The following is a 24501-nucleotide window of genomic DNA, read 5'->3' on the forward strand; positions in this document are numbered from 1 at the left end:
ATTCCATGAAACACTGAATTCTTAATTTTTGTAATCAATCACTTCCCAAGACCTGCGTGCCTTTTTAATGAGCTTCTTGTTTCTGCAGTGTAAGCAAAGCTTTCCACAAGAACAGGTTTCTTATTAACTCCTGTTTCTGTCTTGTTTGAGGTCATGGCCATTTTGCTCCAAAATATTAAATTCCCACAGTTCTAATGTCAGTGCTTGAGACAATTTGAAATTAAGTCCTAGGCTTGAGTATTGATCTCTTTCATTTAAAGCTTTGTTGATTTAGAGAAGGTAGACTATTTACAGCATCCAGAGGGTAATAGCTACCAGCATTTGTCTTGTTAGGTGTACATTACATTAGGTTTGGTCAGGTTTTGCTTAGCTCTTAACGGGATGACCAGAAGTGGTCTCACTGACTGGACAATCCTAACGACAGGAAAAATCTGTATCTGTAGGCACGTTAAAGTATTCTGTACAAACTTGAAGAAGGCTTTCTGACTCCTATAGCACCTTCTGTTTTCTTGCTGGTGTCTCAGAATAGAGTTAGTATTTCATTAAAAGGATCTGGGGAATGTTAGAATGTGGAATACCTCCTTTGCAAAATGTGTAGTTTAAAAAAGAAAAACCTCGTTGGGAACTAAGCCATAAGTGAGGGTCCTTATCCTGTGAAAGTATTAATGGAGAGTAAGGAATCCTTCCCTGATCTCCCCTTGAAGTAATTGTGTCAAAGTAGATCTGCTTGGAAAATTATTCTCTTTCTCTGCTTTCAGTGTAAGTTCAACTGATTTTTTTGGTGGCAAAGGAAATGTTTCATTTATTTGCCCTTCAGTTAGTCCTGAAAAGTCAATACTGTTACAGGAGCTGAATTGGTATCAGGCTTGTGGCAAGGACAAACTCTCCTTTCAGTGACACCTACGAAACACAAAAAAAGCCCACAGTGGCATTACATAAGTATACAGGAAACTTAAAATCTAGTAACAGATTCTTGCTGGCAACACTTGAACGGGAAAGAGCAGGTGTGAGCTGCTGAGGATACACTAACTCTAGTGTTGACCTGGGGGGGATTTACCTCTGGGTGGTCACTGTGCAGCCGTGAACTTCAATTTGTGTTAGTGAACCGTGCCCCCATTCATAAGGATTTGTTCTTCAGTCACATGTTCTAAGGAGGCAGAGAGGATCCAGGCTTTAATTTTTAAAGAAGATAGTAAGCAAAGCGTCCTGTTTTGGCAAAACATAGTCTGGACAGACATATGTATTTAGGGCACGAGGAAATGGAATGAAGCTGCCTCAGGGGAAGTTCAGACTGGACATTAGGAAAAGGCTCTTCACTGGGAGCGTGGTTGGTCTCTGAACAGGCTCTCCAGGGGAGTGATCATGGCACCAAGCCTGTCGGAGTTCAAGAAGTGTCTGGATGATGCTCTTGGACATATGGTTTAGTTTTAGGTAGTCCTGCAAGAAGCAGGGAGTTGGACTCAATGATCCTTATTGGGTCCCTTCCAACTTGAGATATTCTGTGATTCTAGTATGTCACCAAGATTTCTTGATGATAACTTTTCTGTAATTTAAGCTGAAATTGTAGATAACTCCCAGTAGTATTAATGTTTAGTGAAAATACCACATTGAAATACTATCTTTAATGGTTATGAAAGACTCCATTTTATATATAGAATTTGCATGTGATATAAAGAGATTTACATGTGACAGATATTATGGAATGTAGAAATAAGCAAGTCTGCTCTGTAGAGAGGATTTATTTTCATTTCAAGCTATCATAGGTGAATGATGCAAAACTATTCTGGGGTGGCTCTTTTCTAAGCTTTTAATGAAGCTAGTTTTTTTAGATCTGTGAATGGCGACTGTTGAAAAGAAACGAGTAAAAGATTCTACCCTTTCAGAGAATAATACTGATAATTTGATTGCATGGACAGTAAGTCTTTGACCCAGTCAGGATGTTTTCAGAACTACATAACTTAGGAAGGAAGGTTTGAAACGTCTACCTCCTTGTAGTGCAAATTAATGATTAATCTGCATAAATGGAAACCTATAATGGAGATCGCTTAAAAAAAGGAAAGAAAATACCATGATCTCTGCAGTCAACATTAAGAGCAAATCAATATCAAGAACTCTTTAATGGCTAAAAATCAGTTGGATTCTAAGATGTAGGTGTAAATCCACAGTGAGATTGTACTTGGACTACCTTAATTTGTGAAAATTACATATAATTTCACATGTTTTTCAAGATTTTTTTCCATCTGTAGAGAGGAGTTTCCTTTGTTCAGCAGTGACAGAGTTATTCCATGTCACGCTCTTGTACAAGCTCTGCTTATTAGACTTCCCTTTGCCTGTGTCCCACAAGGGACCTGATCGAGTAGACCTGACGGGGAGCTGCAAGACAGCTGCTTCTGTTCAGTCATGGCTGCTGTGGTGCTGCTGCTTCTCTTTTTGTCTAGGCTATGGAGGAAGTGTGTTCAAGCCTTCAACCCTTGAAAAGAGATGAAACTTGTGTGTATCACATTTTGGTACATGTCCTGACTCCGGGCAATGCAGAGCGTTAAAGGGGATCGATCACTGCCCGTGTTGAACCTGTTTACCTTTGAAGAGAAGAGTTTTCTTAGGCTGAGCCCCGTGCTCACCATGTTACATAGGAACTGGGGCATGTAGCTGGTGAGGAGGCAACCAAATGTTTTGTTCCTTGCTCAAAGAACTATACCTAGATTTGATACAATGACTGATTAATAGAAATGCACAAATGATCTTTAAAAATGAAGCAAAATCCAAGTCATCTGCTTGGGTAGCTGAAGGTGAGGCTGCAGTTGTCTTTGAATATTCAGTTCTTTTGTGCATGAGGAATAGCTTCAAGGAGGGGGACTGAAATTGCCCCATCTCTGAATGTGTGTTTGGATGCTTCTCTGTAAGATGAAAACATGGGTGAAAAGTATTGAAAAGTAATTGAATTTATATATCTTGGTGTGGGTAAGAAATGTAGTCGTGAATGAAGATGTAAGGCAACACCAGCATCACTAACTGAAAAAAACCCTTTCTCTATTTTGGTATAAAGTTGTTGAACTTCTGAGGTTGGTAACTTCTGGTGTGGAGATCTCCTTCTGGTGTTAGGCCTCTAAGCCCTGGATAAAAGGAAACTTTAAGATAAAGCATTGTCATGAGTTGCTATTTAGCCAGCTCAGGTAATGTGCCATGAGGTTCTGAAACCTCTCCCTGCCTTGCTTAATGAATTAGTACCAAATTCAGGAGGCCAAGAGCCAGACGTTTGACACTGTTCTTCACAGATCAAGCCCTCTGTCTTCAGAAGTTTGTTGGAATTCCTGCAGATTTGTGTTGTGTCTTTACCTTCCAAATAGCCCTTTATTACATCTGAACAAACTGTGGTATTTGTTGGCTGGTGCTATGTGCTGATAGATCAGAGAAGCAGACAGACAGTAGCTGCTGAGCTGGGTGCTGTAGCCTTTCCTGAGAAGTGTGAATTGGAAGATTTTCCAGATATCAATTTTCATGGGATGTACGTACATTTCAGACCAGGGGTCCCGAGGTTCATGTGGGAGAGGAACAGACTAATAGAACAGCATGGTCACCTAAGCTTGGTTTCTTCAGGAAATCAGAACTAAACGATATTTATCGTGTCCAAAGGTTGTTGAGTAACTACAATGACCTTAATTAGTTGCAGAGAATGTCATGAGATTAGGTAGCTAAAAGTCAATGTAAAATAAGAACATCTAAATCTTACAACTTCCATCGGTTGTAAATGGTGCAGCTGTTTGAGGGAGGTTTGGGGACTTCACCTTTCCCCCCTTCCACCCAACTTTCCAGTTTAATCAAATACTCTGGACTAAAATTACAAGAAAATCAGTCATTTATCATTGTAACCCCACTCCATTGCAGCCACCCCTGCAGTGGGAATACAGTGTTGCTGTATTAGAAACAGAAAATTACTCAACTGCAGTAGTTTTTATTTATTATGTAATCTCTGAACTTAGGCTTGTGCATTTTTCAGTTTGTCATCTGAAGTATTGCTTCTAAATGTAACACTGTAAAATTTATTCCAACTATGTAGAGAGCTTTAAAGGAAAAATCACCATTACCTTGTATGTTTGGCCAGCTTCTGTATCAGCCATTTCCTTGGTTTTGGGGTTTTTTGCAGGGTGCTTCTACAAACCCAAAATGATTTCAAGTTTGCCTTCTTTCTAATGCTCTTTCCTCCTTGTGTTTGCTCAGTTTAGAGCACTGGTCTGATTTGTTCTTCGAGAGGACATCCCTGAAATACTCTGCTTCTGATGAGGAGCAAGAATCTATTAAACATTGGGCTTATGCTTTCTGTAGAGGTTGACATGATAATTAGAAGATGTGAGATTGTTTCCTAACACACTGGAGCACAGGAGTGGCAGGAGAGCTGGCGTGCTTTAATAGAGTATGGAGCCTTCCTCTGCATATGGCTGCTGGAAGTTTTAGGAGTTGAGAGCTCTCCCCAGCTGTTTGCTGATTTAATTAGATTTCTTCCTGTCAAGAAATCTGAAGGACAACACATGCTTAGTGGAATCTGTCATTTATGATGATGGAATATCCAGAGATAGATCTTTAAAAATCAGTGGTGCACACTTGAAGAATCTGTTGTGTTAGTTTCTACGCTGGTCAGGAAAGCAAACAACTCTATTTTAAAAGCTTGTCAGTAGAGAGGTGGCTGTTTCTTGTGAGTATCTGTGGAAACTGAATGTGGGGACTGTCTCAGAGCAGATTCCTGCATTGGAGATAATTACTGAGTAGTGTGGAAGTAGAGACTGGTTTTTAGCTTGTTAGTGACGTACCAGCAACTGAGCTGGTGTGGACTGGCCTTTCCTTCAACTTTTCCCTGTGTGAGTCATGGCAGTAGCACACTTCCTGAGTTGTCCAGTTTGTGCTGTTACCTGTGTGGTGCAGTCAGGTGAAAAGACACCAGTGTGGTTCCTGGGTCAGCAGCAGTATTGGCGTTAGTAGCTTGATGCTGGCAAAAAGCCTTAAGGGAAGTGTTTGCCTCAACTTCATGCTACAGTTCTGTACCTGTCTTGTCCTGCTGTTCTGGTAGGGAAGCTGAAGTAGAAGAGCTAAAGGAAATGGTGGGATTCTTTATAGAGGAATTAAAATCTTTCTAGGCATGTTGACTCATTGTTTGGTTTTGCTATTATTTGTTTTGCTTTTGTATTTCCTTCCTTACAAGACATATGTAGTAATAGATTAAAGAGGGCTGCAATATTTTCTTCCCTGCAAGAGCTTTGATTGTGCTTTCCTAGAAGTTGGGTGAAAATCAATTTTGTCTAATGCATGTGAATATTCTGGCTTACATTGAAAGTGTTACCTCAGCAGTTTGGTTTGGAAAGGATGGGTTCAGCTTCCAGTTTGTTGTGTTTTACACTTACTATGGGAACTCATTTTGGGAGGAAAAATCACTGCATGGTATTGAAAAGCTCACTGAGATAAGGACATCTTGTACAAGTATCCTGTTACTTAAAGGGCACTGAATGTTCATAGTACTAAATAGAATTTCTAGGCAGATGGTTATAATTAACATAAAATACATCCACAGATAGAGTCTATTTGGTGTTCTCGTAATGATTTCAATGGTCCGATACTTTAGCATTCATTAAAGTGTAGCACAGCCAACAATGGAATTGCAGCAGAGTTACTGGATTCAAACTGAAGGAGACAGCTCAGCTTCCTCAAAGCAATTACCTTTTTGCCACCATTGGAGGGGAAAAAAAAATAGGATGTTAAACATGTAATTATAGCATTTGTGTGTTTGCACTTCTAACAAGCTGCTAGGAGAAGCTTGTTCATAGCCTTGAAGTGAACTAACTGGTCTCCAGGTTGCACAGAAAGTCAACATCATTGCACATTGCAGCGAAGGGTGGGGCTGCTCAGCTCTTAGATGGAGCTGTGGATTTCAGTCTGCACGATGTGAACGGTTTCGATGAACTACTTAGTCCTGTTATCTTTTCCAAGAACTTACATAAGATGAGATGTCCTTCAGAACGATTGCTATAGATCCACGTTTTCTTTCGAACTCATTTATGTAAACAGTTTTCAAGGTACTACTGCACACTGTGAGATGTTTCAAGACGTAATAGCAAGCCAAGTGAAGTTATTGCTTGCCTTATCATTAAGTTTTGTTCTAAATACCTGGAATTTCAACACATCAGAGATTTTCCTGCTGTGAGTTTGTGGAAATGCAGTTGCATTCCTGTGTATGGTAGAGATGTGAAAAGCAAAATTGAACACAGCGGTCTCTGCCCTTCAGCACTTAAGTGGGTTCTTGGGAGAAAAGGGGAAGTAACACAAGAGAATCATAAAACTAAAACCTAATCTCTCATTCTTTTAGTGTTTTCTCATGGTTCTTTTGTGAATTGATTTGTCTTTAACAGAGAAAATGTCTTAAAAAAAGGCAAAGCTGTGTTCAGTTTGGTGCCTGATGAAGTCAGAGTAAGATCTGCAGAAGGAAGGCATTGCTCCATTTCAAATGGAAATAACATTTTAACTACGCCTCCCAAAAACATGAACAAATTCTGTGTCTTCTGCCCAGGCCAGGCCCATTCTACAACCAGGGAGTGCTGTCAGGGCTTTGAAAACTCAAAGTCAGATGAGATAGTGTGAGATGGTTACTGTGATTCATGCTTTTACATGTTCTGTGCCAATAAATGTCTTCCTCTTCCTACACTAAAGGTGTATTTAATCCTGTGAGAAGAACTTTAATGCCATTTTTGTGAATAGGTTCAACTTGTAGTCTGCATCAATTCAGTTCATGAGCCTTTTTTGGTACAATTATTAAACTAACATGAAGTTGGGGTTCTTGATTACTTCAATATAAGGTTTTGGGTTTCTTCTGTAAAATACTGAAATGGTGGTTTGTTTATTTCTTAATGAAAAAATCATTCTAAATAACCAGAAAGCATGTTTTAAATACTCTGTTATTCACTTACAGCTGCCAAAACGTAGTACAGAGAAATAATGGTCTGCTAGCCTGCTAAACAAACATCCAGCTTCCACAATGCCTGTGCAGGCAGCTCAGTGGACAGAATTTCTGTCCTGCCCAATCTGCTACAACGAGTTTGATGAGAATGTGCACAAACCCATCAGCTTAGGTTGCTCTCACACTGTCTGTAAGACCTGCCTGAACAAGCTTCATCGCAAGGCATGTCCTTTCGACCAGACTGCCATCAATACGGACATCGATGTTCTTCCTGTAAACTTCGCACTCCTCCAGTTAGTTGGAGCCCAGGTATGATTTAAGCAGCTCTTTGGTTTGCAACTTTGTGTTATTACCATGTACATGCCAGTTGCAACACGGATGCTGATCTTATTCCCTTGTTTTAGTCTAAATAAAAATTGATAAGACACTAGCTTTGTGATACTTAGAAGTCCTCTAAGAGCAACCGCACCATTTTCAGGAGCATCCTTGTAAAATGTAAACATGTTCTAGTTGTAAGCTAAACTGTGGTTTAAAAAGGCTCTTGAACTGTGACTGAAGAAAAATACCCGTTAGGAAATAGTTACCTGTCATGATTGCACTCGTTCATCATATGCAAGGATGGAATCTGGTTTCTGCATGTCATGTGTTCAAAAGTAGCCCGCTCTTTAACCAACTTTCAGAAGTGTGTTTTGTTTTATTTTGCTTTTTGAAGTATGCACGATGATGGGTTTCCAGTTGTGTTTTCAGACACTGGCTAATCAGGCCAGGAACATTCCCTGCGCTGTCTTGTAGCAGTGGCAAAACAGTGATTATATAATCAGTACTGTGCCTTACAGAGGCTAAATAAGTCTGTTTACCTTCTGCTGGTTCATATGCTTTAAGATATTATTCTTGCTGTAACATCTGGGCATCTTAAGTAACGTAAGAAACAGTAAGAAGATACTTTTTACAATGCTTTTTAATGGCTTATCATGTGCCTCGACACAGCTGTTGGTAATAACACTATCAAAGTGGTTTTGTTTCTCAAATTCACATGTTCCTTTGATTTTTTTCATTTCTAACTTTGTGTCAGATCACAGCCTTGATCTTACAACATTTATTTCCCTTGTCTTCTAACTTCTTGCACTGTCTTCCAAACAATTTAATGTTTTGTGACTTATACTCCCTCTGTTTTTGTTGTCTGACCTTGTTACTCTGGGTTTTTTCCAGCAAATTAAGTTTGCTAGTTCTTCAAGATTTCATCATGCCCAAGTTATGCTTAGATTATTTTTTAACTTTGCTTTTCATTTATGTTTTCATATTATTTTCTTGCCACTTAATTTTGTAATGTAATCTCCCTGTGTCTCTGTAGTAAATCACACTGATCGTCCTCTCAAATCTTGTGTTCTTCATTCGTCTTTTAAGTACCCTCTCATTAGACCTAGGTTATTGTTTTCTATCCTAATTATGTTCTTAATGTGTTGAGTACTAACAAAAATAATCTTTCATCACCCCAACCCTTATCTTGATCCCTTTTTGTTATTCTTTACTACATTCTATGTATCTTGGGTGGGTCCCATCTCTCACTTCCCTAAAAAGCAGTGTAAATCTGCAGTGTTACGTATTAATAGTAGTGATGTTGGTACTGTTGAAGGCATATCGGGTAGCCTGGTATGTATAATTCTTCTCCTCTCTCCTCCCCCTTGCATTTTCTTAGGTACCTGACCATCAGACAGTAAAGTTGAGTAATGTAGGAGAGAACAAACATTATGAAGTAGCAAAGAAATGTGTTGAGGATTTGGCACTCTACTTAAAGCCATTAAGTGGAGGGAAAGGTGAGTCTCTGCTGAACAGTGGAATTTTGATGAAGCTTACTTTGAACAGCACTGTGTTTCCAGCACTGATTTTAGACATCAATGGGACAATCCTCTCTTTTTTGTGATAAAGTTTCCCATATGTCTTTGAAAGCTTGTTTGCACTTGTGACACTTGATTTTCTAAAGTTAATTTTAAGTTCATAAGATATTCTTTTTTATTTAATACCATTAGTACCTTGAGGGTAACTTTGTACTAAAGCTGAACTTTCCTCACAGGATGGGCTTGATGTCAATGTAAGACTATAAAATTCTTTTTGATCACAGAGTTACTGAAGAGAAGGGAAGATACGTGTGACTAGTGTCCAAGTTCTAAAGAAAGACACATATTACTACACTTTTTTGCCTTATACAGATAGATTCATCTGGATAAAAGCGATAGTTTGCCTTTTCTCTCTTCCTTTGAAGGTGTTGCAAGCTTGAATCAGAGTGCACTGAGCCGTCCAATGCAAAGGAAGCTTGTGACACTGGTGAATTGTCAGCTGGTGGAGGAAGAGGGTCGGGTCAGAGCTATGAGGGCAGCTCGATCACTGGGAGAGAGAACTGTCACAGAACTGATCTTGCAGCACCAAAATCCTCAGCAGCTTTCTGCCAATCTTTGGGCTGCTGTCAGGGCACGAGGATGCCAGTTTCTAGGACCAGGTAACGTACCTGTAGAGGCTGCAACAGAGTATATTTAGCTGTACCTTGTTATAACAAGGTTGCAGCATACTTTAAAATTAAAGTATATAATGATCATGGTTATATCTTTGATAGAAACAGCAAATTCTTTGAGTGCTGGTGAAACAGGCACAGAAATGAGGAGGACGTTATGTTTAAATTGAAATTACTCCTATTTCCAGTAACCAATGTTTGCATTCCTGTGCACTGTCTCCGTGTTTATTTTACAGTTTCATGGTGTAGCATTGATAAGATGCTACAACATTACAAAGGCTGCAGGATTGCACAGTGGAGAAAAGTATAAACCCTGCACTACTGATGTGTTTATTACTGAAAATTAATCATAGCTCTTTGTTTGCTGTGCTTCGAGTGCTTTTAAATACCACTTCTAAATCAGCAAACTTCTTAAAATGTTTACAAAGCTTTTTTCTTATGATTAGGGAAATAAAAAGTAATAAGGAATTACATTTGAGATGATTCAGATGCTCCTACTTACCATGTTAATATATGATAGCATTGCTGTTTTCTGCCAATATGTTTCATCTTTTATTTTTGTGTGTTACAGCTATGCAAGAGGAGGCACTGAAACTTGTATTACTGGCACTGGAAGATGGCTCTGCACTCTCAAGAAAAGTTTTGGTACTTTTTGTTGTGCAAAGGCTAGAACCAAGATTCCCTCAGGCCTCTAAAACGAGCATTGGTCATGTCGTGCAGCTACTGTATAGAGCATCTTGCTTTAAGGTAAAATACCAATGTTTGAAGTTTGTTACTGTGAATTAGTGCAGCTCCAGAAAACCTGACCTAGAATTAGTATCTTTCACCTGTGAAATGTTACATAAATTCAGTTTCTACACATTTAAATAGTACAGACTAATAATATTTTTATCTAGAGCCGTCATGAAGTAGTTTTGATATTTAAATTTCCCTGCAAAAGGAACAAATGTAGTACTGGGAACTTCCCTAGCCCAAACACCAGGCATGTGAGAGGGACACCAGGCAGAGACTGCTCTCAACCTGAGCTCCAGCCTTGTGTTCACACACATTTGTAACTCTCTAGCCTTTTTATTTTGTCTGTATCTGGCCATTTTGCACTGAAGAAGTGCTTTATTTTTGATATATAAGGGTGTGTTGTTTAAACTGAATATTCCCAACTCTTTATATCTGGAGAAGAATGAAAAGTTAATTCTGTGGGTCTTTGGTTCTTTTTGAATAACAATGAAAAACATGATTATCACAACATTGCTAAACTAAACATTAACATAATAAGATCTGTTGCTCTCATTTATGACAAATATCTTCTCTAACCTAAAAGTTTTACTCAACTTTTATAGTTAAGTAAAACTCTCAGTTAAGTATTTTGGGGTTTAAATGTCAATGTCTTAAAATTTTTCTTCCTTTTTGTTTAGTTGCTTCTGGAGGCTTTGCTGTTTCTTTAAGTCATCTTTTAATACTGTGTAGCAAAAACTACTTGTAGAACTACTAAATATCTAACCGTATCTCCTGCGACTTAAGCAAATCTGATTACTTTGTAGTTGGAAGTAGCAAGTTGGTGTAGCTTTGCATCAGTGATCCTGTAGAAACTTGAAGAGCTGGTGTGTCTGCTTGTGCACTGCTAGCTGTGTGGGTGAATGAATATGTGGAGAAAGCCCGAAGTATGAGCTAAATATACAGAACCAATACTTTTGTGATTTGTGCTGTATAATTGTCTTTTTCTAATGGGCTTGGAGATGTATTTTTTTTGTTAAAGGAGGAGTATTTAATTATTCCTGTTTATTAGGTCACTAAAAGGGATGAAGATTCTTCTCTGATGCAACTTAAAGAAGAGTTTCGGAGTTATGAGGCTTTGCGGAGAGAACATGATGCCCAGATTGTTCACATTGCCATGGAAGCAGGACTTCGAATATCACCAGAACAATGGTCTTCTCTTCTGTATGGTGACTTGGCACATAAATCACACATGCAGTCCATTATTGACAAGGTTTGTCAAAGGCACGATTTTAGTATCTTTGCAGGATTAGATTTGACTATTAAATGTTGGAATAAAAATCCAAGAAATGCTTGAAATAACTTTGGTTTTGGTCATATAAAATACTAATTAAAACTAGAATTAAGTTTTGTGTTTTTTTCCCCTATGGTAGTGTAGTCTTCATATGAAGACATTTTGATGTTCAGTAATTTAAGCCTAATTCCCTTTTATGTGTCTTATGATGAAGCTTCATAGGGCAGATTCTGAGATGAGAAATAAAATTTCTCTCCACTGATACTCTCTATATGCCATCTGAAGACACTACATGTTGCTTTTAGGAACCAGTGTAATGAAAATCTTTTTCAGATCAGTAGTTCACAGTTGTAAGAGCCAGCACACTAATGCTTGCTTTGTTTTCAGCTCCAGTCTCCAGAGTCTTTTGCAAAGAGTGTACAAGAATTGACAATTGTCTTGCAGCGCACGGGGGATCCTGCCAACTTAAACAGGCTGAGGCCTCATTTAGAGCTCCTGGCAAACATAGATCCAAATCCAGGTATGCAGATAAAGCTTTTTAAACGTTTGTTTGATGTTTTCTGTATATAACAAAGAAAATTATTAAGATAACTTCCATTCCTTGTTTACAAAATTCTCATTGATTAATATATAATAAACTCATCTTCAGGGCTCTCTGAGTTCTGTCTGAGTACTTGGTGTTTTGAAGCATCAGAAGAGTTGCCTCTTACTTACGATACTACTGGAATTATTGATAAAATGACAAGCCTGTTTTTAATGATTTTAGATGCAGCATCTCCAACATGGGAGCAGCTGGAAAATGCAATGGTTGCTGTAAAGACTGTGGTACACGGGCTAGTGGATTTCATTCAGAATTACAGTAGAAAAGGCCATGAAACTCCACAGGTAACTCTTAAAGTACATTCACTGAATGATGTAAATTTGAGAAGTTGCTATTGCTTTGAAATATTTACGGCCTTGTCTGTGATACTGTTGCTGCATTCAGGTTTTGAGAACGTAACATTTCTAAACATGGAATGCAGCAGAACTTGCAGCAGTGAGATCCATATGATGGTGTAGTATTTAGCCCATCAATAAGAAATTTCCTTAGTTTTCTGATTAAAGGTGCAAAATGTAAAAACACTGCAAATGTGTTTGTGTATTTTAAGGCTGTTTTTATGTAAATTGTAGATCGTAAAAGCAATGTTTGGTGATTTGTTGTTTCTTTGTACAGCCACAACCGAATAGCAAATACAAAACAAGTATGTGCCGAGACCTTCGACAGCAAGGGGGATGTCCAAGAGGAACAAACTGTACATTTGCTCATTCTCAGGAAGAGCTTGAAAAGTGAGTCTGCAAGCTAATTCCAGTTTTATTTTCTATTTTGCGTCGTATAAAGTAAGATTTCCTCTCCTGAAACTGAGTCTAGGCTCAGGGTCTGTCAGGGATTGGTTATATCAGCTACAAGGGGAAGAATGTTAGTTACATTTTAATTGTTTAAGGGATAAAGTGAGTTATTTCAACATGTGTGTTCTTGAAACTGTTTTCAGCCAAAACCATTTGCAAAGAACTGCAGAAGTGGATCTTCTAAGAGGCGATGTGGTGTTTGGTTACAAAGGAAGATGTTCATGCCATGTCTTGAAGTCTTGTGATTTTTTGATATCACGTTCCTCTCAATCCCTTCCTTTTGCTACTTTCACAAATACATCAAAATTCATAATAAGCACTTTTTAAATCTTTTGTCTGTTTTACGTGTGCTTGTTTATAGATACCGCTTGAGGAACAAAAAAATCAGTGCAACAGTGAGAACATTCCCCCTTCTAAATAAAGTTGGCGTAAATAGCACCGTCTCAACCACAACAGGGAACGTAATTTCTGTCATAGGAAGCCCTGAAGCAACAGGGAAGATGGTGCCAAGTACTAATGGAATAGCTAATCTGGAAAGTGGTGTTCCCCAGTTGATCCCTCGCTGTGCAGATACCTCCTTGAGAGCTTTGGAGAACACCAAGAAGGGAGGGAAGACTGGAGCCAATGGCCAGAATGTTTCTGGGTCCCCTACAGAATCACTACCTGAAAAGTAGGTAACCTTTATTCATAAAGATAACTAAGTGCAACATTTTACTTGTAGATTATCATGGAGTTTTTGGATGGCAATCAGTACACACTGAATTCTGGTCCTGGCTTGCTCTCGTTGGTGCTCACTGGCTGCAGAGTTGTGTTAGATGATATACTGTAGTGCAGGTATAGTTATAACATAGCCTGGGGACTCAAGCTGTCAGAGCCAGCATTGGTGGTTTTAGCTGTTGAATACTCCTGTGCAATACAGATGAAATGGTAAATCTCTCCCTTTATCTTTTATCCTGTTATTCTTAGCCTGGTATCTTACTTACTATTGGGTTATTACATACAAAGGAAACAAAAATGTGCACTCAGAATTTGGTATTTCCTGAAACCAGGAGGGATGCACAGAGTGTGCCTTAATACTGCCTTACTAATCTTGGAAGCCTAGTTCTGGGGTTTGCCTTTAAAACTTTTTAGATACTTCCCCAGGAAGCCCTGAGCCTCTAAACAGCTTTTCAAAGCCTTTGCCTTTACCACAATACACTTTGTAAGCTTCTGGGTACATACAAAATGTTTATATCCACTTTTGAGTTCTCTTAGGAGAAAGTCTAAGATGTAGGGTCATTTTGGGGTATGAGAAACAAAATTCCAGAGGAAATTACATAGCTCAGATTTCCACATTACATGGGAGTGTACATGGAGAGATGACTAACTGAAATAAGTCAAGATCTGCTTAATGATTTCTTGGTAATCCTTTTCAGTAAAATTGGTTCTCCACCCAAGACTCCTGTAAGCCAGGCAGCAGCTACCTCAGCTGGTCCTCCTAATATTGGAACAGAAGTTAATTCTGTGCCTCCAAAATCCAGCCCGTTTGTTCCCAGAGTACCCGTCTACCCTCCACATTCTGATAATGTTCAATATTTCCAAGATCCCAGGACTCAGCTGTCATATGAAGTTCCACAGTACCCGCAGACAGGTGAGTGAAATGAGCACTGAATCACAAACAGCTCTGAACCTTTCTGTAGATAAGCCTGGATGCTAAGAAATAACTTTTATTTCAATGTTTTTTATTTATTTTGTTAATATCAACTGAATCTTCACTTAATGGAATACCAATCTGGTCATTTAAACTTCCTGTATAAAGTAGTATGTAAGATGCTGTGTTTTCAGTTACATGTGGTACATGTGTTATACCGTAGTACATAGGAGCAATGGCAGAGAAACTCAATTTTCCCACTTGGGTTAAGGTGGTAAAGGGTCAGCGCATCATCTGCAAATACAGTTGTCTTATGTGGAATTAACATGCCACAGGAAAACAATAGGGTCAGTAACAGGTTTGTGAAGTGTTGACTCTTCATACTCTAAAGGTACTTATCAACAATATTTACAGTTTTAGAAAGTGTTAAATTCTGGGTCATTTGTGGTTACATTAAATATGCCTTTTTCCAATTTTTAAGGATATTATCCACCACCTCCAACAGTACCAGCTGGTGTGGCTCCCTGTGTTCCTCGCTTTGTGAGGTCCAATAACGTTCCAGAATCCTCCCTCCCACCTGCTTCCGTGCCATATGCCGATCATTACAGTACATTTCCCCCTCGAGATCGACTGAATTCTCCTTACCAACCTCCTCCTCCGCAGCCGTATGGACCAGTTCCTCCTGTCCCTTCTGGAATGTATGCTCCAGTTTATGACAGCAGGCGCATCTGGCGCCCACAGATGTACCCACGAGATGATATTATTAGGAGCAATTCTTTACCTCCCATGGATGTGATGCACTCATCTGTCTATCAGACATCATTACGTGAGAGATACAACTCTTTGGATGGGTATTACTCTGTGGCTTGTCAACCTCCAAACGAACAGAGGACTGTGCCTTTACCAAGGGTAAGCAAGAGCCAGAAAGGAAAGGATGTAGCCTTGTTCTAAAGGCCATTACTGAAAAGTTGGAAAATAGTTAGCGTAGATGCCTTATCTTTATTTGGGGTTACAGTAATCAAGACATGTGACCTGGACAAAGTTCTTGGGTTTTTTTAACCATAATAAAATGGGTTTGTAAAATAGACTGATCTGCATTAGGACGAGAGCCCCTCTGCCTCTCTAATTCCCATGCATGTTGCTTGAATTAATTACATACTTGAGATTTGAGTTGCTATACGTGAGCAAGGTCTTCCCCCAAATCCTTGTGAAATTCTCCCAATGATATCAGTGCAAGGTTACAGACCCAAGGGAATCTGAAGGTCCAAGTGTGTCCTTGGCAAGTATTTGCCTTTTGGTTAGAGTATGATAAGGTATGCAGTCTTACATTTATCTTTGCTAGGAGCCTTGTGGTCATTTGAAGACTGGTTATGAAGAGCAGTTAAGACGGAAGCCGGAGCAATGGGCACAGTACCACACACAGAAAACTCCCCTGGTATCATCAACCCTTCCTATGGCAACACCATCTCCAACACCACCTTCTCCTCTCTTCAGCGTAGATTTCAGCACAGAGGTGGGAAGCCAAAGAACTTCCTTATTTTCCCTTCCTGTTTAAGATGCCATTTAATATTTCTAGTAAAGGTTTTCTACCTACTATCCGTTGTTCATAAAATTAACTTAATCTTCTAGCAAAAGGAAAGTAATATCTAATAACAAACGCATTCAATTTGGTATTAAGGTGATGCTAAACATGATTGTGGAAAAAAGGTCAAGAAATGAAGCGATTCAATTTACCCTCACTAAAGGAAATGTAATGTTATTGAGCTAGCTTTGTGAACCTCCAGGTTTTTCTGTGGGGAACAGTTGTTTTCCATTAAGAAGGACCTTCATTTTTATACTCCAAATGGCATTACAACATGAGGAATAGGCTGAATCAAGCTGGAAATGCTTGTCAAGTCCCAGAGAATACATATCCCTTAAAAGTAGCAAAAGGCATTGGTAGAACGTTGTGTACTTTGTAAGTTCTGTGAACAAGAATGGAAACTCAACAAATAGGAACAGTGTGATTTGGGGGGGGGGGGGGGGGAAGTCTTGTGATATTTACGTTTTATGTGTACTTTTAATGTGTAAATTAAATGTAACCCAGAAACTAGTTTAAGAACCACTGTGCCAAGCACTCTTTGCTGTGGTTTGACAGATATTTGAGGTGTTAGACTCTGATTATTCAGAAAAAGTCTTGTAAGGTAGGAGTATCTGAAGTCCCTTGTGGGTGCATTCAAGGTAGATCAGGATATAGTCCTTTTCATCCAGGTTGGAGGGTTCACAGTCATACTTCTATCTGCCACTGGCTTGTATGTTAAAGGAAAATGCATGGCTTCCTCTCAGTTTAATTACTGTAGGTATTTGCCTGAAGCAACCTGCCACTAACATAGTGACACTGATTTCAGTCTCACATCTTGGCAGCCCAGGCAGTTATTTGTAGTGGCAAAGCTTGCCCTTCTTTGACAGCTGTCACCTGTGCTGGTTTAAATATGACAAAAATGGGTTATATTGTCCCTAAATCAAGTCTTGAATACAGCTAGAACTCCATGATTGACTTCTGAAATAATTTAATAGCAGTAAATGTCTTTTCTTATTTTAAGACTGAATTCCCTGGTTTTATTATTCACTGCTTATTTATTCCCTTTTCCATAGTTCTCAGAAAATGTCAGTGATTTGAGTGGAACTAAATTTGAGGAAGACCATCTCTCTCACTATTCACCGTGGTCTTGTGGCACTATTGGCTCTTGTATAAATGCTATCGACTCAGAGCCCAAGGATGTGATTGCCAATTCAAATGCCGTGTTAATGGTAGGGGTTTTCTGCATGTTATCTCATTAGTGTAATAATACTCACATGCTGAAGTGTCTTCTGCTTGGTTAAACAAGGCTTTTTTTAAAAGTTGATAGTTTCTATTCTTAGTATTTTGAAGTAGTTCTGCCCATTTGAAGTTGTTCAGAGTATCTTTTCCCAGTTTTATAAACAAACCATGTATTTACTTCAGTGACAGAATGTAGTGCCGTGAGAGGGGAAAAAAAAGCTATCTGTGAAAGACTTCAGGGAACAAAAAATAGGTAGTATGAATCATGGAATACAGGTCACCTCTGGAGGGGTAAGAGCTCATGCTTTTTGGAGACTTCTTGCTATACAGTGTGGCAGGTTGCCTTTATATTCTATGAAGCAGGTATAATCAAATCTCATCTCAAGCCTTTTTTGATACTGCCTCTTTCAAGTATAGGAAAGGGTGCTGATGGACCTTTAAGCATATTGGAACTTTTTCTGCCTGGAAACACAAGCTTGGAAAGGCAAAGTTATTTCTTCTAGTAATGGTGATAGCTTTCTCGTGGTCAGTTTGCCATTAAAGGGCAATAACAGTTAAATCATGGAGACCCATCTTGGCTCTCTAGTTGGACAGATTTTCAGCATTGTATTCAGCAACAATAATCAGAAAGTTACTGGCCAACCGAAGGACCTGAATAACCTCAAATGAGTCCATGTATCTTTTTATCTCCTAAATATGTAGGATTTGGACAGTGGGGATGTTAAAAGGAGAGTGCATTTATTTGAAACTCAGAGAAGGGCAAAGGAAGAAGATCCTATAATCCCATTTAGCGATGGACCGATCATCTCCAAGTGGGGTGCAATCTCCAGGTCATCCCGCACAGGTTATCACACGACAGATCCTATTCAGGCCACTGCTTCCCAAGGAAGTGCTACTAAACCCATCAGTGTATCAGGTACAAGCATAGGCTTTGTATGACAATGTAGCATACATCATGACCATTTCACTCTCTTCATGCTTACTACAGCAATGAAGATTCAAAGCTAAAATGTCTGTACAACCCATTTTAAGTACAGAGAAGACAATGAATTGTGTCTTGCTTTGTTACAGATTATGTCCCTTACGTCAATGCTGTTGACTCAAGATGGAGTGCCTATGGCTCAGATTCTGCTTCATCAGCACGTTACGCAGAACGGTATGGACTGGTTTCTGTGTTCTGTTAAAAGAATTGTCTATACCTTAGTGTTCTTTAAAATCCTGAATCTGGTGGGGTAAAAAATCTGGAACTATTAATAGATGTTCTTAAGTTTAAAGTAAAAATGTTTTCCTGTCAAGCATGTAGCATTGGAAAAACTAGCTTAAAACTGATGTAGTCTTTAATATTTAATGCATCTAATAATACCCATTACTAGCAATGTATCTCTTGAGAGACCTCATCAAGGAATTGGAGTCAAGTACTGCCAAGCTGTCATGCCAAAATCTGCAGTCTTGAAGAGTTTCTCTCAAGTTTTCTTGTCACATCTTACCCATATGTAGAATAAGGATGTTTGCTTCATATAGTATCTTAGGGTATTGTGAGACCCAATGCGGATGAAGAGCGCATTATCTTAGTCACATAGTTTCTGTCCAAAAATCTGACATTGATAGACTAATGAAGTTTATGAGGCCTTTGTTTTAGAGAACTTGTTTTTAATTCCTAGTTTTGCCTTCTTTCTCTTGAAGGGACAGGTTCATAGTTACAGATTTGTCTGGTCACCGAAAGCATTCCAGCACTGGAGATCTATTGAGTATTGAATTACAGCAGGTAAGATCAGAAATTATACCGTGTGAGTTTTATAATAAAAAAAAGTTATTTATTAAAGTAATTTTAAATTAATTTTCTTAGTGTAGCCTTCAGAAAATAATACAATTGATAGAACGACCAGTAAGGGTTAACTAGATGCCAGTCCTGCAACACTTAGTATGAGGCATAAGGACTGCTAGCATGAGCTGTTCCACTGACATCAGTAAGGCCATTTTTGGGAGAAACTGGTGAGCCTGATACGTGTCAGCAAATGCACAACAAAACAAATGCTGTGCATTAAAGGAAAACGTAGCTATCCATCTAGCAAGGGAACTGTTCTTTTGGTAGGCTGGTTTATTTTACTATTTGACAATACATGGTTGGTAACTGGTATGTTTCTTTCCACAGGCCAAAAGTAACTCATTATTACTTCAGAGAGAGGCGAATGCACTAGCCATGCAACAGAAGTGGAATTCTCTAGATGAAGGCAGTCGTCTTACCTTAAATCTTTTAAGCAAGGAAATTGATTTGAGGAATGGTGAGGTAAAGAAAGGGGTTACTGGGATGAAACAAGTCTCTGAGGTTTCGTGTATATACATAAGTGCATGCATTTTAACCAAGAGCTAAAACTCTTTATCATTCCCAAATATTTCTAACACATTCTTTGCAAGTTAAGTCACTGTTGTCCTGTTATTTCCCTGAGATCAGGTAGGTGCATCTGCTGTGCTGTGCTATTTACAAAATGGGAAGAATGTGACGATCCATTTTCATGCAGTCTTTATTTTTCATTCTACTTGTACATGTTAGGAACCTAAATGTTGTGTCAGTGAACTCCTACAGACTTTTCTACTTCAGAATTCATTTTATCTCTCTGTTTCAGTACTTTAATTGTGATTAGGTTTAGTGTTGTCTCCTATTTTGTCTATGCTCAAAGTTCTATTTGTGTCTGTCCTTTGTGTTTAGAAATGTTGTGTCCTAGAAATGCATCTGATGTTTTCACTGTAATACTTGAGTGTTGTGTGGAGCAGGTGAAAAGCCAACTTGATATTACAGAACATACTCTTTTTTTTTTTTAATAGACTGATTATAGTGAAGACTGTGCAGACACAAAGCCAGATCGAGACATTGAATTGGAGCTTTCAGCCCTGGATACAGATGAACCTGATGGGCAAGGTGAACAAATAGAAGTAAGTACAGAAATCTGTGCATCTAAAGAGGTCACTGGGTCCTTTCATTAGTTACTAAAACACTTCTACAATATCTATGTGAATTAGTAGATTACCTTGATAGCAGAGTCTTGTGTTTAGTCTTTGTAGTGATATCAAACACTTGCCTTATTTGAACACTAGGGGTCTCACTGAAACACCTGGCAGTTAACGTTACCGAAGTTGAAAACACAGCTCACTGTGCTCTTTGTCACAGCTTTGAGCTTTTTGCTCTTTGATAACATTAGTAATGGGGAGTCTGTCCTTTCCCCTTCCCCTGCAGTGTTGAAACTGTAGTTATATGTAGTTTATGCTGAAGTGATGATTTAACTTAAACTTTGTGCTCACCTGGGTCTAATAGTAAAGTCATTTAATTGTAATCCAATGCTCTTTTGTTTTCACTGTCACTTCATTGTTTGTTTGTAATGTAACTGGTGCATCTGCCCCAATTTCTTCTGTATAATGTCTTCCTTTGCTGTGCAGTCATAAAACATTCTGGTGTTCATTCCAAACATTAGGATCAGTTGTCCTTTTTTAAAGCATTAAATTAAGGTTCTTATCTGGAACATATCCCATAAAACACTCAATACTGACTTACAGTACTGGTGACAGCTTTTGTTTGCTCTGCCTGAGGTTTGTGAAGCAGTACTGTAGTATGAATTTGTGAATCACCATTACATGGATGAAAGGATCTTTATCTTTAGCCTTACCTCTTCCCCTCATTATTGAAACAGCTCTCACTCTTTACTGCCTCCTTCCTATCTCATCTGATAAACCATTTTTTAGCAACTGATGTTTAAACTGATGTTTACTGTCATCGTTCACTGCAATCTTTGAAAGATTGTTTTTTCCTTTTCTCTATAGTAAAATAATGTAGACATTCCAAACGTATGAATTGAAAATAAAGAGCCTTATGTTGAGTCTGTTTCTGTCAGATTTATATGTAGTGGAACATATTAAGAAAATTTAAAGCTGGTTGTGGAAGTGTTGACGGATATTTCTCCTTTTCTTCTCTAGGAGATTCTGGATATACAGCTAGGTATTAGTTCTCAAGATGATCAGCTGCTCAATGGAACAACCGTAGAGAATGGGCATCTGCTAAAGCAGCACCAGAAAGAATCTCTGGAACAGAAGAGACAAAGTTTAGGTGAAGACCTTGTGATTCTGTGAGTGTTAGACAAAACAGCAGTGTCTGCCAGTTTTAGACAAACAGCAGCATCAGAATAGGTGAAGCATGGTTGTTTGTGGATCAACTACGTACCTACTCAGACTTGGATTAGACATCTGCATTGTGTATATATGGTGAAGTGGGAAGAACCTGTTAAGAAATAGAATTAGGTCACAGATACAAAAGTCACAGGATGGCACCATCGTTCATATGCATTGTTGTAATCATACACACTGAAACATGTCACAGCTGTTAAAAATACCTTTCACATTCAGTAAGCAAAAAAATGCAGAAGTATTTTTATAGTTAACAGAAATTAAGAAAAACTCCAAAAGGTGAAATGTCCTCCTGTTTGCACAAATCTCCATAGAGAGGTAGTTTCTAAAATACACTATTTTAGGTTTATATGTTCTGTAGTCTTTACTGTGTAATGCAGCCTTTGAAAATGAGGCAGACTACATCTTGAGCGTACCGTTCCATAGTAAGATGTTTAGCCTGTTGCTAAAAAGGAGTTGATGTCAGTATTTATTTAATGCACACAATTCAGTTGCGGATACCTGTGCATGTACTTGTTTAATATTTGTGTAACTTATTTTTCTCCTCAGGGAGGAGCAGAAAACAATCCTGCCCGTAACTTCTTGCTTCAGTCAGCCGATCACATCTGTTAGCAATGCAAGCTGCCTGCCCATCAGCACAGCAGTCAGTGTTGGCAGCCTCATTTTGAAAACTGCTCACATTATGTCTGAGGATAAAAATGACTTTTTAAAGCCTGTTGCAAGTGGCAGGATGGTTAACAGCTGAAAGGCATTCATCTTTCCAGCTTGTGACCACACCATGGAAGCATTTACACTAGCTTTTTATATATATAATATATATTATATAATGTATATTTTTTTTAAAAGAATAATATTGGGGTCATGCATTTCCTGTGGACTCTTTGATACTTCAAGCCCCTCTCGCATTAGCATTCTGAAGAAAAAAGAAAAAACTTACTTTACTAGGGTAAGGCGTTCACTTTCCACAAATGAATGGAATTTGGACATTGTTTTACTTAAGCTTAAAGCAGCTTTTTATGAGTTTGTAGCAATCTGGTGCGGTATCTGAGCCATTCTTGTTTAAAATGGCTTCTGTAGAAAACTAACAACTCTGTTACTTAAACTAGCAGGATCCTACGACGATACATCTAGTGAAAGGAAGACTAACTTATTTGTCTCTATTTTGTTTCATGAGAGAAGAACTCGTGTCTTGTTGCAGCTGCTTTTTCTTTAGTTGTGGAACTTTGCATGGAGTATTGTTTCCTGTTTGAAGACTGAGAGGTGGAGATTCAGACTTGAGACTTTTACAGGGTTAACACACCATTAGCTTTGCACTGCTACGTTACTTGCAGGTCTGTGGTGCAGTGCTTGACTGCAGCTTTTTGTTTCCATTCCCCCCCATTTCTGCTTTAGTAATGTAGATACACATACACAGGCTACTTGTCCAAGTAAAGTTATCAGAAGTAAACCAAGTGCCTAAGTTCTCCAGCTAATGTAGTAGGTATTGATTTCCCAAGTTATACGTGAAACAATTTTCAACCATTTTGAGAGGTTATGCACTAATGTAACAGCAGTTTTGGTTTTTCTCTTTTTTTTCTTATTAATAGTTCTCAACTTGGAGATTATAGAATCCAGATGACTTGGCAAAAAGTATCAGGTGCTCTTGGCTTTCCTTTGAAAACCCTGTACGTAGTGTTTGCACTGACTAACAAGATGGTATTGCTGTTTTTTGTACTGTTTTGTTTTTAACTTAAACTAAATATTGGGAATTTAAGGCGGTTGTATTACCTTTGTTAAATGTTGTTAATCATAATTTTGTATTCAGGTTTAATTTTTGCTTGTTCAGTGGCAACTTATTTTCAAAGACCTTGAAAATACAATAACAGAGCATTATCTGACCTTCAGAGTACTGAAAAGCGTATGAATTTATGCCCTGCTAAGGTGTGACTGAGAATCACGTTAGACCTGTCAACTGAAAATTGGTTTTCATAAATACATACGAAATAGAGCCCTGGGCATACGTTTTTTGTTTTGAGAAGCTTAAAAATCCACTCTTTTTTTTCTCTTTTGGAAAAGAAAGCAGGACTCTCCCTCCTGATGATGACTATCTCCTTGTTTGTTCTCTTACTTTTCTTTGTGACAAGTTTTACATTTTATTTTAATTTTTCTTTTTTTATGTTTTTTATTAACTTCTGTGAAGTTGTTTACTCTGAAAATTGTACTGGAATATTTTAAGCCAAGCTGATCTTTCACCAGGTGTACTGCATGTAAGGGCTTTTCCTGCTAGCAAAAATGCTTAAAGAGGATCATGTTACTGGTCGTCTGAGTTGTTATTTTACAAAATCACAGCTATGTGGTCGGGTAAGATTTTGATAACTGTTTTGTGCACGCTTCTGGGGGGTGGGGGTTGGCATTTCCCTGAGGGTTACTGATTAGACTAAGTAAATATTGGTGTTTGATATCTCTCCTAATGAACCTGTCCATGAGATAATTATGTTGTAAATATACCTGAAAATCCAAGGGTTAGTTTTGATATTCTGGTGTCAGTATGGAAGATCTTACACATCTATTTAATACTCCAGTGTAAAGGAATGTATGTAGAAAACCAGTCGAGTAGTCTTTTCTTAGTTTCTTTTGGCTGTTGCTGTACCTTCCTATAGCCAGTGCCACCTCATAGCTAGGATTAGACTGATGCTTTGTTTCACTCGCAACTTGAAGTGAATGGACACAAAAACCAGACCACCTTTGTCACCTTAACTTATTTCCTATCGATGTTAACTTTAACTTAGAATGTTAGACATAAATATGATTGTTGTATATTTTATACCAAGGCCATTATGTAAATATGAATTTATATTACTTTTGAAATGCTTCTGAGATACTATTATTTGCTGTACAATGTAATTCCAAAACAGATATGCAAACAAGTATGTCTCTTTCATGGATATTTAAACAGTGAGATCTTCCATGTTGAAGGTGATGTAATTTTTTTAAAAGATTTTTAAATTTTAAATTGCTATTTTGTTACAAAAATAGAGAAAATATAAAGGTTTGAGAAGTCCTTATTTGCCCTCAGGGAAAG

At 38.3% G+C, this 24501-nt stretch overlaps 1 protein-coding gene across 2 annotated transcripts; it reads left to right on the top strand.

Annotated features, from left to right (window-relative positions):
* Positions 1 to 6987: 6987 nt before the first annotated feature.
* On the top strand, positions 6988 to 22285 carry RC3H2 (ring finger and CCCH-type domains 2). 2 transcript variants are annotated; one of them, XM_010013492.1, is made up of 20 exons: positions 6988 to 7249; positions 8637 to 8754; positions 9201 to 9434; positions 10018 to 10193; positions 11230 to 11430; positions 11839 to 11971; positions 12218 to 12336; positions 12665 to 12777; positions 13199 to 13507; positions 14253 to 14467; positions 14949 to 15376; positions 15810 to 15980; positions 17102 to 17257; positions 17970 to 18183; positions 18339 to 18423; positions 18951 to 19032; positions 19420 to 19554; positions 20091 to 20198; positions 21234 to 21382; positions 21990 to 22285. In XM_010013492.1, the coding sequence occupies exons 1-20, from the start codon at positions 7019 to 7021 to the stop codon at positions 22183 to 22185; spliced, it is 3573 nt and encodes a 1190-aa protein (XP_010011794.1). In that variant the 5' UTR covers positions 6988 to 7018; the 3' UTR covers positions 22186 to 22285. The 2 variants fall into 2 exon arrangements, with proteins under 2 accessions (XP_010011794.1, XP_010011793.1); XM_010013491.1 differs by having other exon boundaries at positions 19420 to 19566; positions 21990 to 22185.
* Positions 22286 to 24501: the final 2216 nt, after the last annotated feature.

This window comes from Nestor notabilis, unplaced genomic scaffold (assembly GCF_000696875.1).
Source record: "Nestor notabilis isolate BGI_N333 unplaced genomic scaffold, ASM69687v1 scaffold24234, whole genome shotgun sequence".
Taxonomy (NCBI): domain Eukaryota; kingdom Metazoa; phylum Chordata; class Aves; order Psittaciformes; family Psittacidae; genus Nestor; species Nestor notabilis.

Bases quoted from the DNA above. Each gene is read 5' to 3' on its own strand.
- RC3H2 (XM_010013491.1), top strand. From the start codon at position 7,019: ATGCCTGTGCAGGCAGCTCAGTGGACAGAATTTCTGTCCTGCCCAATC. The intron at 15,377-15,809 runs GTAAGCAAGAGC...TATCTTTGCTAG, and splicing joins GGACTGTGCCTTTACCAAGG to GAGCCTTGTGGTCATTTGAA. The intron at 19,033-19,419 runs GTAAGATCAGAA...TTCTTTCCACAG, and splicing joins TGAGTATTGAATTACAGCAG to GCCAAAAGTAACTCATTATT.